The sequence below is a fragment of the Acinonyx jubatus genome, chromosome E2 (assembly GCF_027475565.1).
Source record: "Acinonyx jubatus isolate Ajub_Pintada_27869175 chromosome E2, VMU_Ajub_asm_v1.0, whole genome shotgun sequence".
Classification (NCBI taxonomy): domain Eukaryota; kingdom Metazoa; phylum Chordata; class Mammalia; order Carnivora; family Felidae; genus Acinonyx; species Acinonyx jubatus.
This window is the reverse complement of record NC_069396.1, coordinates 1,910,340-1,923,057: the sequence shown is the minus strand read 5'-3', so window position 1 is coordinate 1,923,057 and position 12,718 is coordinate 1,910,340. Positions and strand designations below refer to the sequence as shown.

Genomic DNA, 12,718 nt, shown 5'->3' with positions numbered 1-12,718 from the left:
CACAGCTAACCCAGGGCCGGCAGACCCCAGGTGGCTCCTTTCCCCAGCCAGAGTAATTAAATGTAATTTTACAGTTCGGGGAGCAGGACCCAAAGAAATCAATCCACACTAATGAAGTGGATGAGGCAGTTCAGGTAGAAGAAAAACAGGAACTCTCCCCAGCGTGCTCTGGAGAAGATTAAGGCTCCGGCTTCACGGGCCACCTGCTTATCGCTCCAGGAAATTAACCGACACCTTAATAGCACCCTCCCCCACTCCCATTTTCCTCTGCTGCCCTGAGCTCTGGCTGATGCAATGGCCTGCCAAGACGGGGCCATGCACTAAGGGTTCAGGTGGAAGCTGTCCTGAGAGCCGTTAGCTGCCCTTCCTAAGCTGAAACAGAACGTTCCCCGCGCTGGGTGACAGCGCAGAGCTGCGATGTTTGGGCCTGGCGCCGACCCTGGCCCAGCCCCCTGGGCTCCTCGGCTGTGGTTCTGCACCTGCACCTGCAACCTGCAACGGCCAGGTCCGCAGTAAAATGAGCTGCCTCAGGGCGGTGGGGCTCAAGACACAATGTCCACATCACCGTCCTGCAGTAGGAGGCGCGCCCGGCCAAGATGAGGGACCGAGGTGTGCCCGGGGCAACCAGCACTGGTGACCTTCACTGTGTGGCCCCGGGGAGCGGGCACAGGCTCCGTCCAGGCCCTCAGAGCCAACAGGGAGATGGCTGTGGTGTATTGACCACGTCAGCACTGCCATTCTCAGCACAGAAGACGAAACAGAGGCTCACAGTGGCCCCCTGTGCCCAGGTGTTAGGGGGCAGACCCTCTGGGGCCCTTCTGACATCCCCCAGGAATCGCAGTGAAGGGCAGGGACAGGATGAATTCCCTCTCCCTGCACTGGTACTGATCCAACCTGCCGCAGGGCTGGGATCCAGGATGGAAGGGCCGTGAAGGTGAGGCCGGGCTCGGGGCTGTTCCCTCCTGCCACCCGGTCCCAGGGAGCCTCTGCACACCGAGAGGGTGGGGCCGCCGGGGGCTTTTCCGGGATGGCCTCACATTTCCTTATGTGGGAGTGTGACCACCTTACGGGGGAAGTGGGGGAAGGACTCTGGCGCCTCGGCAGCTAGCATTCCGCCGCTCCCCGCCCCCCCCCCCCCAGCCCCAGAGCGCATTCGGCAAGAGGCCGGCCCATTGCATCATTCTTCCATTCATGCCCCGGGAGGGGGAAGTGGAGGGGAGGTGTGGCGTAGCCGAGGCGGGAGCCTGCTTCTTCCGCCAGCCCTGCCCCCCTGAGCCGCGCCAGGCTCTAGAAACCCGGAACGGCACTGCCGGCAGAGCACCACGGGCTCTGGCGGCACGACTTGCTCCCTGGGGTCTCTCCACACCTCTCCCCGTTTCTCAGGCTCCAGGATGGGGAGCTGGCTTGCCCAGAGACCCCAGTTCACCGGGGCAGGACAGAGGCCGGGGCCCCTCCGTCGGGAGTGAGCCCTGCCCGCGCCCAGACCTGACCCGCTGCTCCAGCTAGAACATCCTGAGCCCCAGGCAAGGAGGGCCGGCGGGCTGCAGGCTGGAGGGAAAGGGAACTGATCACAGAACAAACAGGACCTTGTAACACTTACTTCTTTTAGAAAAGGGATTGAAACATCTGATGAAATTCTAATGTTCACTTACTCTTAGCCAACGAGTAAATAAGTGCTTGAACATCCTCCTTAGTGTTCCTTTTTAAAACAGTTTCAAAATGAAATGTAATCTTAAGTAAATACACGAATTCATCAGGGACCCACTGTCCTGTGGCCTTGACAGAAGCAGCCCCGGGGTGCCGTCCAGAGCAGTGTCCGTGCATTTCGGCCACCCTGCCTTTAAGCTCCTACACCTTGACAAGATGCCTTCAGAAGGGGGGGATGCTGGGACTCTGGGTGGGAGCCCTGCAGGCTAGCTGTGTTGTCCCCGTCCCCCGTGGACTCGCAGCCCTCCCCGGCCGGGAGAGGACAGGTAACCGTGGGGCACTGCCCAGCGGGCTGGCTGACAGGCGGATGCGCTGTCGGGGAGCTCCCCACGCTGGCACCCCCAGATAAGCACGACGGAGTTGGCACGCGGAGGCAGCTGGGCCAGGGAGATAAGCCGGCTTTGGGCTGCCTGAGGACAGCCAGGAGCGGGCTGGGCCCGGCCGCCAGGCCGGCATCCACACCGGGAGCTTGTCCTTCAGGGGTGTGTCTGTCCCATCCTCGTCCTGCCGTGACCTCGACCACCTCGCAGGCCAGCAGGGCCCCCACTTGCGACCCTACCTCCTGTCCAGATACACCTCGATGGTGGGCAGTGCTGCCCAGTGAAGGGGGACAGCCCCACGGCCTCATAGGACACCTGGTCACAGTCAGAACCTGCCCCCGGCTCCAAGCCTGACTAGGGGGCTTCCATTCCCGTCTGCAGACTCCCCTTCCTCGACCCTGAGCACAGGGTGTCCTGGGGGTGCGGCCACCGGTGGTGTCAGATGTGACTCAGGACACGCTCCCCACTCTGCTTCCCCAGACCTAGTGGGGCCACCTTCACAACAGCACAGGTGGCTGTGAGTGGGGGAGGGGGGAGCATACTCACCACCACCACTCAGGCCACCAGCCTCCTCCTGGCCCTGGCCTCTGCCCCTGGGAGGGGGTTATGTGAGCAGGACCCAGCCTGGCCCCACTGACTTCTAGAAAACGGCCTGTTAGGTGTTCTGTTGGCTCATTCAGCTGTTCCCCTCGCGCAGAGGGGAGGCTCAAAATGCAAGGGGAGCCTGTTTTCATTTAAAAACAGCAAAAGAAAACACAAAAAAATCAACCCAACTGAAGGTACCATGCTGATGAATTTATCAGGCCCAGTGATCAGGCCTGTGCTTCCTCAGGTAACAAAACCAGCAAGGATCTTAATAGCAAGAACAGTGTATGAGCACCCGCTCTATACTCAGACTCGCTCTATCATTCAGTGCCCTCCACGCACAGAAGGTGGCCCATTCCCTCTGCTGACCTGAGGTCAAATACACCAGGGGAGGTCATAAGCAAGCCCAACAGAACCATCCAGAAGCACAGCATCTGGCTACTGGCCAGTACCTGCTGATCAGGAAATCAAGTCCAATGTCCCCCCAGGCGGCCGCAGTGATGGACCCACCTCGTTCCTGGGCCAAGGGTCTGCAGGGACTGTCCACCCCCCCCCAGGATGGAAGGACCCAAGGTCAGAGCCCCCAAGCCTAGAACCTCACTGCCTGAGTCCTGCTGAAGAGCCGCTAGTGAGCGAGGCTACCTCACACAGGTGGGGGACTCACTGGCAGGAAATGGCCAGATGGCACGGAGACGCAGGCAAATGAGCGCTGTTTGACCAGAGCTTTGCTGGCAGGCGGGAGGCAGGAGAGGAAGTGGCCGTCAGGCTGTGTCAGTTCCAGGAAGCTCGGCCAGCCTGGTCCCCCGGGTGTGCCTGGGGCAGCCCCGGGCCAAGGAGCAGAGCCGGCCTAAGACCCGGGCTCTAGAAAGCGGCCAGGCTGTCCCTTGGAGCCTCCCCTCCGCCCCAGTCAACATCACGGTGTTCGAACCCCAAGCCTCGGCTGCAGGTGGCAGCTCCCGGGGCAGCAGCCGGTGACCGCACACTTGCTTAGGCACTTCGAGCGCAGGCTGGCATGGCCAGGCAGCGGGCGGAGCAGTCATCCGGGGGCCTGACTTCCGAAGGGGCGCCCAGCCGCTCGGCGGGTCTCGTTCTGCCTCTGCCGTATTTATGCAAACCCACCCAGCACGCGCAGGGGCCGAGAGCTCAGCAGGTGCTCAGGAGTGTGGGGCTCGCTCAGGTCCAGATGTCCTCGGGCTCACTGCGAGCCTCCTTCCAACAGAGCTTGGCAGCCGTGATCACCTGCCCCCACCTTCCTCCTTTCCTGCCTTAACTTTTCTCATCCCTGCCAACACAGATAGGGTCTCAGGCTCCAGGGAGCCCAGAGGCCCCTGAGGGCCTTGTAAGAGAGCCAGTCGGGGCCCTACTCCAGAGCGTGAGATTCCAGCCAAGAATCTGCATTCCTAACTGTCCTGGTCCAGAGATCCCACTCGGAGAACCCGAGGGCGGCTTCACCTTCTTTGGGCTCCAAGAAAATGAGTACGTGGGACCCAACAACACCCCGGAACCATCTGAGAGGGCCGACCTCACTCTGGAATGTGCTAGAACACTGAACCAGTTCAGGTGACAGCCTGGCTCCAAGGAGTTGTTGAGATGGGACCCAGGGCTCCCTCGGCTCCCTTGGCAAAGAGGCCGCTGCCTGTGAGAGAGGCCAGCAGGGACACCGGCTCTCAAGCACCCCCCCCCCCCCCCCAGGTCTTGCTGATTCACTGCTTTTCTGTGAAAAGAAATGACTGATAGGCTAATATCACATTTTCAAATTCCCCAGAACACTTGGCTTTTCAAGTTCAAACGACCAGCCCTGGAGTACATGTTTCCGTATTTTTTTTTTTTTTTCCATTTTTAACCAGGGCTGGGTGACAGCTGACCCCACGGCCCGGCAGGCCGGGGGTGGGGGTGGGGTGGGGGTGTCGGCCAGCCCCAGGAACGGGGCTGACGCGTTCGTTCCCAAACACGCCAGCGAGAGGCAAGTTCGGTGTGCTCCGAAATCTGCCAGCGCCCCGGCAGACAGCGACTTCTCACTTTGGCGGGCTTTTCTGAAGCACGAGTCCTGGAGAACGGGGGAGCTCTGCCTCAGCTCTGAGCGCATCCCCGCCTTCTGACCTGCTGTGCAATCTGGGGCAGGCTACTTGGCGCGTCTGGGCCGCCTTCCTCACGGCAGCCAGGGGCGAAGTCAACATGCGGCTCAGCGGCACTCCACCTAGGTCACCGCAGGGTGTGCGGGTCTGTGCGGGATGGACCAGGCCGTTGCTCCCAAGACCCAGTACCTGGCGATCTCCGCGGTGGCCCAGAACCACTGCCCCCCCCCTCCTTCGGCACTTTTACTAAAGAAGGAAAAGGAGAGAAGAACCTGCCGGAGGAGGTGCGGCGCCCGAGGGTGGGAGCACGGCCGAGCATCCAACCTGATGCCCTCCCCTGAGAGGCGGGTAAATGGAGCTCAGAGAGTTGTCTGACTTGCCAAAAGTCACACAGCCGTTACCCAGGGAGTGGGGAGAGACGCTCAGGTCTCCCAAGTCCAACTCCCGAGCTCTGGCCCCTGGAGCGGGGGCTTCGATCCCGGCTCCTCGTGAGAAGCACCACCCAGCCCCCCACCTGCTGACTCGGACGTACAGTCAGGCTGACACCCACCGATGGGGGCAAATCCCACAGAGACCCACCCACCATGCGCACACGGGTGATTCAAGTGCCCTGGGCACCGTCTAAAGGGAGGGGCCGGGTGGGTGCAGGGCAGCGTCCTGTGCTGGTTTAGACCAGAGTCTGAAGCAGGCCGTCCCCTCAGCGTGGGGCCTTGGACAGGTGTCTGGCGCTCTCTGGATGGTGGGTTTCTCGCGCGGGCCCAGAGGGACCGTGCCCAGAAGAGCGCCAGCCAAGAGCATCCCGGGTGGGCATCCCCCCTGCGGGCCCCCCATTAGGCGACAGGGCCTTCCTGGAGCTATAGTGTCTCCCTCCCACCGGGTAAGGTGGCCCCAGGACAGGGTCCAATCCCGACTCTGCTCCCTGGCCTCCAGCCCTGACACTGCGAACTGCGGTCTTCGCGTAGACCGGACGCCGCTGAGGCTCCGCGAGCCCCGCCACCCTGGAGAAGAGCCAAGGCTGACAAGCCCTCCCCCTCCGTGTTCCGGAAGCGGCTCACTGCCAAGAAGCCCCCGCCCCTGGGCCTGGAGACCCTCCCCCGTGACAGGCCCGACGCGGGCCCTCAAACTGCCTCTGCGCCCCGGCAGCAACGAGCGCAGCCGCCCTACCCCACGGATCCGCCGGAACAAAATGCCCACTGACCAAGCTGTGGTCCGGCCTCCTTTCCTCCCCAGACCCCGACCCTGGTGCCGCTCAGGGCGAGCCGGCAGCCCGGCCTCTGGGTGGGGGGGACACTCCTCTAGCAGTGCCCCACCCGGCCGCCCTCCCCCCATGCCCACCCCGGACCCTTCCCTTAGCTCTGGGGGCGGGGGATGTCTAAGATGATTGTAGGAAGACCCCCCCCCCCAACCACACACACACACCACGCCCAGGGCCTGCTAACGCGTGAGTGCTGCACGGGTGCCCAGATTACAGGTGGCTCCAGCCAGCCACCATCCCCCCCCCCCCCGCTGCAACTACAGGACCCACACCTCACAGGGCAGGGCCATAGCTCCTGGTCCCTCCCCCAGCCCGTCCACTGCTGCCCTCCCCAGGCACATCTGCCCTGTCGTCTTTCATTTTTGGACAGTCCCTGTCACCTGCCCCCGCTGTGATGAGATGGTTGACTCACACCCTCCGCAGGATCGGCCTGTGCGCCCCTGCTCTGAGCTCTGAAACACCGGCCCGGAGAGGCTAAGCGCCCAGCCCCAGGTCACACAGCCCCAGGGACTCACAGAACTTGCCTCTGCAGCAGCCCTGGGCCTTCCAGATAACTCAGGCTGGATGTGAATGGGTCTGTGCCAGGTTCGGGCAGCTCACACAGACCTGGACAAACGCGAGGCCGGCCAGAAGGTCGCAGGGGGCTTCAGGCTCATGTTTCTGGGCAGTGGCCTCGGTTCTATACTGGCTACGTGTTGAGGGACTCATGGACAATCACAGACAATCAGCTGGGTCCCAGCAGCGCCAGATGTCTGCCAGCAAGCAAGGTCAGGCTGACTCGGGAGCACAGATCAGGTTGCAAACACGCGCCAGGAGCAGGAATGGGAAGTTGGTACCCATTCCTCACCTAGCGGGAGGGGTGGGTGTGACCCAGGTCCACAGGGACAGGCGTGTGTGACGCGGGTGCTGGAGAGCCACCTGGGATAGCCAGCCTCCAAGCAAGAGTCCAGGATTCTGCCGGGAGCCAAGGAGCTGCTGGACTGGGCGGTGGTCTGGGGCGGGGCAGGGCTAGTCCAGTCGGTGGGATGAAGCCTGGGGGTGGGGACAAATGCGCTCTGGGTGGCACCCTGGGCCAGCAATCCAGATGAGGGAGTGAAGGTCATGCCCCCTGAGGGCGGAGAATCAGGTATACCCCTGGTTCCCAGAACCTGCTATGGGTCACAGAAAGGGCATGGGGACTGGAGGTCAGCGTGGGCACAGGAAGGGGCGCACGCTGGGGGGCAGCGGTCCACCCACCCTGCTCCAGAACCTACTTTGCAAGGTGAAGACCTGGAGAGAAGAGGACAGGCTCCCTAGGCGGCTCTGCATCCAGGCTCTGAGGCTCTCGGTCAGGGGGAAAAGCACTTCCCAGCAAGTCGGGGCCCACGTCTCCTCACCCCGGCTGACCGGGCGCCCACAGGTGGCGACCCTGGCATCTGCCGCTCTCGCCAAAGATGTGGCCTGGTGTCCCCACACACGTGGTGAGAAAAGGCAGTTCAGCACGGACAGTGCCATAGCCCCGGGGCTCTCGGCCCACCGCTGCCTCAGTTTCCCTGGCTGTAGAGAGGGGAGGAGAACACTGGTTTCAAAGGCTGGGGCAGGAGCCTGTGAGGAGAGGTGTGAGTTCAAGCGCCGCCGGCTTGGAGACGTCAGATCCACCCCCGCCACCGTCTGCGGGCAGGGGCGTGAGAGCCCCGTGACTGGGCGCGCTTTGGCGTTAATACGCCCGCTACGCATTTCTGCCCAGAGTCTGCACATTCCACTGGATTATCAAAGGGGGTCCGTGACCCGGGGAAAACAGGGTCAGAGATGCCCACCCAGCGTCTCCCACTTCTCTTGAGGTCACGCGCTTTTGTGAAGGACCCCACAGGCCTCAGCTCCAGTCCCGTGATTCGGCGTGACTGGCTTTGCGGCCGGAGCACGTTCGTGTCTGGCTGGGAAAGGCAGATTTCAGGGCTCGTGACTGGGCTGTCATCTGCAGTTAGTTCACAGCTTGCGACTCTGGGGACACCAGCTCCTTGGAAACACCCAGAAGCCTTTGCCTCGTGCAGAGAGGGATTTGGCCCTGGCGGCCAGCAGGCGTTCAGAGGCCCTGAAGCAGGCGATACAGTGGTCTACACGTTGTGCAGTAGGGGTCTCACGCCTCCAGGAGCAGGTCACTGCCCGGAGCTGATGCAGAAGACTGGGGCGGGGGGGGGGGTGTACGGCCATGGCCTCCCCTCCCCCACTGGCCATCATCCCAATGGACTCACCCTCAGCAGGCCGAAACCCACAGCCAGCCAAACCCACCCCTTATCTGTGCCCTTCACCTACAGGACAGCCGGTCTCCTGCCCCTGAGGCAGGGAGGGACGATTTATGCGACAGGCATTTCGCAACTCAGACCCCAGCCCCAGAGGGGACGCTGGTGTTCACCTCTGGCTTTTTCCTGCCTTGTCTCCGTTCTCCCTCCCTCCTTCTTTCTGCCGAACTGGAACAGACCAAGTCCTAAGGTAGCTCGAGAGGTGAAAGGTGAACACCAGACAGAGAGCAGCGTTGAGAATAAGTTGCAGCCACCATGTGAACTGGGGACTCTGTGTGCCGAGCTCATTAAATACCAGGCAGGGCCGTGACCCATTCCCATTTCACAGATGCGGAGTCAGACCGGGACGTCCGACTGGAACTCTTGAGACGGAACCCAGCTCTGCTCACGTGCAGGGCACAGCCAACCCACGTGTCTCGCACCAGAAGGCAGATCAGAGTGCGTTCCAGACCCCACAAAGGCCACCACCCTGAAGGGGACCACTCCGAGTTCTACAAGTGAGTCTGAGCTGTGGCTCTCCCAGTGGGCCCAGTACCCACCCCCCACCCCCCACACCCACTGGGAGAGGAGGGTGGGCCCCCAGCAGCCTGCAGCCACTTGCCTGACACCTTTGTGTGCAGGGTAGGGGTGACTATGAGAGGGGTGCCTCTCTCTTGACATAAAAGACCCAAGCAGGCATCTGGACCTTGGGTCAGCTCTCGCTGCGGCCTCAGTTTAAAAACATTTTTTTTTGTTTATTTATTTATTTTGAGAGAGAGAGAGAGAGAGAGAGAGAGAGAGAGCAGAGAAGGGGCAGAGAGAGAGAATCCTAAGCAGGCTCCGCACCATCAGCACGGAGCCCGATGTGGGGCTCAAACCCACAAACCGTGAGATCGTGACCTGAGCCTTGACCGACTGAGCCACCCAGGTGCCGCCAACACTGGACCCATTTTGCAGAGAAAGCCCACACAGGGAGGTCAGAAAAACTGTCAAAAGCCAAGTGAGGCTGGCGAGAATCTCAGCTCCGGTCTGAGTGACTTCCGCCCAGAAGGCGAACCCAGCAGTATCGAGGTTTCAAGCAGACCTCACCAACTGTCCGTGGAGCGAGAATGTGAACCGAGACTCGGGCCAGATGCCACACGGCCATCGGGAAAGGCGAACGCAGCGAGTTTTTCTCACCTTTACCGCCGAGAAACCCCAGAGCCACACTATGGAGGAGCCCCATTATTGGTCATCTCGGACAGACTTACAAGAAAAGGCTTTCATTCCCACCGATATCTCGAGACAGCAGGACCAGTCTACGCACCAAAGCCAACCTGTTTCAGAACACCACTGTTTAAGCAGCAGAAAGCAACTTACGGCAGGATATGCCCAGGGCACCAAAAGACCGACCAGCAAAACGGACAACTTTGTTCTGGCACCCAGGACACGCTGCTAGAAGGAACGGGCCACCAGGCCCTTCCACGGGGTCCCACAGGGATGCGCTAGGGGTGGAAAGCAGTGCGGAGCGCCCTTCTTCTTGAGCAGACATTCTAGAACCCGGGCCTTTGTGGGATACTTGAAGAACACTCAGACACTTTCCGTGTGCCCCTATAAGGACAGGCCTGCCCTCCTGGACACCCGGAACCTTTCTCCCTGCTCAGTTCAGGGCGGCCTGTGCCAGCGAGCTCTGAGTTCTGTGAGCCTTGGACAAGCCCTTGGCCCTTTCCAGATGGAGTAAGGCTCTAGACTAGTGCTCTGCCTGCAGTGCGTCCCGTTCTGTAATGGAAAATCCTCTCTCCGTGGGAGAAAGCCACCCACATCCACCCACGAGGCGCTTCAGAGAAAAAGAGCCACAAGGGCTGATCGCCACGTGGAAACTGTAGCCCCCACTCATAACTCACACTGGCATTGCCACAGCGCCACGGGGTGGGGGGGGGGGGTGCCGGGCGGCTGGCAAGGCTGTACCCACCACAGTCCCCCTGCAATCCGTCTACTCAAACCCAAGAGCTTAAAAAAGTAAGGGATTGGTTTTTAAAGACTAGAGAACAGGCACTTTAAAGGTACTATTTACTTCACTACGTTCTAGGCCCAGACGTTAAATCGTCTTGTAATAATATTGCATCATAAAGTCGTCCTGCCTTTAGACGGGCTTTTCCCTACACGGCCCAATGTGTCATCCCATAAAAAGCCTCATCTCAAACCTACCAGAAGCCACGGGTTTTCCTGTGTTCAAGCAGATCGACTATTGCTGTAACTCTCCCTAGATTTAGACCAAAGTTTTTTTTAAGCTGAGATTCACATCACTGAGCGAGACCGCCCCAAAAAAGGCAAATAACGCTCCTTCAGCCGGCGTGGCTGCTCGGTTCAGGGTCTCAGCAAAGCGTGTGATGTCAGGCAGCCGAGCAGAGCTGCACGTGGGGTTCTGCTTCCTGGACTCCCCACTGTAGGAAACGTGCCTCCCCCTACACTACAGCGTGGCTCCCGTGGGAAACCCGGTCCACACACGCCTGAATCCCCGTGGCACCAGCAGGCACTGCCGATCAGAAGCCACTCCCAGTATTGGCCCGGTCCCTGAGTCTCCTGGCTGGGACCCCGGCCCTGAATGCCCAGAGCCCTGCTCACCCCGGACCTGTACCCACTATCAACATTCGGGCAAATCCTCAAATCAGGTGGCAGGCAGTTCTGGAAGGCTGGCTGCTTCCACCTTGCAGGGCTCCTAAGAGGGGGGCCAAGGGGCAGGTGTAAAAAGCCCCCCCCCCCAGCCGAAAAGGACAGGAAAGTCACATGGCATTTGGTACAAAAGATTTCTTTTGAAATCCCACGAGAAGACTTTTGGAAAGCACTCATGGGTGAAGAACGAACCAGGACTGTGCCCACCAACATACCAAGACCATGCCCAACATTAGGAATATGACCAGGGGCTGTTTCTCTGCACAGCTTGGGACCCCCGAAACCCACCCTCCACCCCCAACACACACAAATCTAATTTGCTGCCAACTCCCCCATTTTACTACTAACTTTGACACTGCTGCCCAACCCAGCAACTCAGAATTCTGTCCCCACCGGTTTTGTATGAGCCAGCCTCTGCTGACTCCTGATAAGCCGCTTTGGAGAGCAGAAATGAATGAATTTTTTTTTTTCTTTGACTACAATTTTTGTGATAAGCGGTCAGCACCGAGAACCTCAAACGGTAAATGTGTTTTCAGACACTACGCGGAGCGGACTCTATACAGAGGCAGGGACGTGTGCTCCAGCCTCTCTGAATGAAGTGGCTGAGGAAGTGGAACGTCTCGGGGACCCTGAGGGCTGGGACCCTGCTGACTCACCGTTGATTTCCCAAGGCACACGAATGAATGAGACCCACGTGGGTTCTGGGAGCGGCGGCCTCAGCCGCGCGGCGCGGGGCACCCCCGCACCCCCGCCCCCGCCGCCGCCACCCCGAGCTTGGTACTTACGCACGCAGAGGCAGGCCACGAGCTTGGCGGCCTCTTCGGGCACCGGGCAGGTGGGGAAGAGCGGCTTGAGCAGGTAGGTGGCGAAGACGAGGGCCACGATGTACTGCGAAGAGGGCCGGATGATGAGCAGCTCGATCCAGAGCTTCAGGAAGGCGGGCAGCGAGCCGTAGACCTCCAGCATGTACGCGTAGTCGCCCCCCGACTTGGTGATGGTGGTCCCCAGCTCCGCATAGCAGAGCGCCCCCACGATGGAGAAGACCCCGCACACGGCCCACACCACCAGCGCCAGCCCGGGCGAGCCCGCCTCCTTGAGCACGCCGGTGGGCGTCACGAAGATGCCCGAGCCGATGATGGTGCCCACGATGATGGCCACGCCGTTGAGCAGCGTGATGCTGCGCTGCAGGGTCACGCCCTCGGCGCCCTCCGCGCCGTCCCCGCGCCGCGCCGCCAGCATCCGCTCCCGCGCCTGCCGCTCCTCCTCCTCGGCCGCCGCGGGGGCCGCGGACGCGCGCCGCTTCGGGCCGGTGCCTGCCATGCCGCCGGCCGGGCCACGAGGCGCGCGCGCCGCCGCCGCCCAGCGAGGACCCTCTCCCGGCGTGCGTCAGGCCCGGCGCTCCGCCTCCTTTATACGCGGCCGCCGCCCCGCCCCCAGGCCCCGCCCCCGCCGCGCGGCCTATCCGCCTCGCCCGCCGGCGTCAAGCGGCCCCGCCCACGCGGTGCCGCGAGCGGGCTGCACCTGTGAGGACCGAGAGCCCGACGGACGGAGGGCCCGGCGCCCCCGACCCGGGCTCGGGGCTGCGTGACGGCGGCTCAGACGAGGCCCGCCTGCCTGCCCCGCCGGAGGGCGCTCCGGCCTGGTGCGGCGCGGTGGGCCGAGGTGATGGCCACCCCCCCGCGCCCACCGCCGCAGCCTGCTCCTCCCGCGGGCCTGCGGGGTTTGAGGGTGTCCGGAACCTGCCCTCCTGCGGGAAACTGACTGGTGGTCCAGTTGGGGACCTGGGAGTGGGGGGGCTGAGTCACGGGGCGAGTGAGCGGAGCTCGGAGAAGAGGGAGCCGCTGGGGCACCGGAGAGGCCCACTCG

The 12,718-nt window shown here is 61.8% G+C and overlaps 1 protein-coding gene across 1 annotated transcript in view; it reads right to left on the bottom strand.

The window, feature by feature from the left end:
- SLC7A5 (solute carrier family 7 member 5) overlaps nt 1–12,226 on the bottom strand; it is a 33,058-nt gene extending 20,832 nt beyond the window's left edge. The window contains exon 1 of the mRNA XM_027076385.2: nt 11,638–12,226. Within this exon, the coding sequence (XP_026932186.1) occupies nt 11,638–12,172 (535 nt within the window). The 5' untranslated portion in view covers nt 12,173–12,226. The remainder of the gene's footprint in view (nt 1–11,637) is intronic.
- Nucleotides 12,227–12,718: the final 492 nt, after the last annotated feature.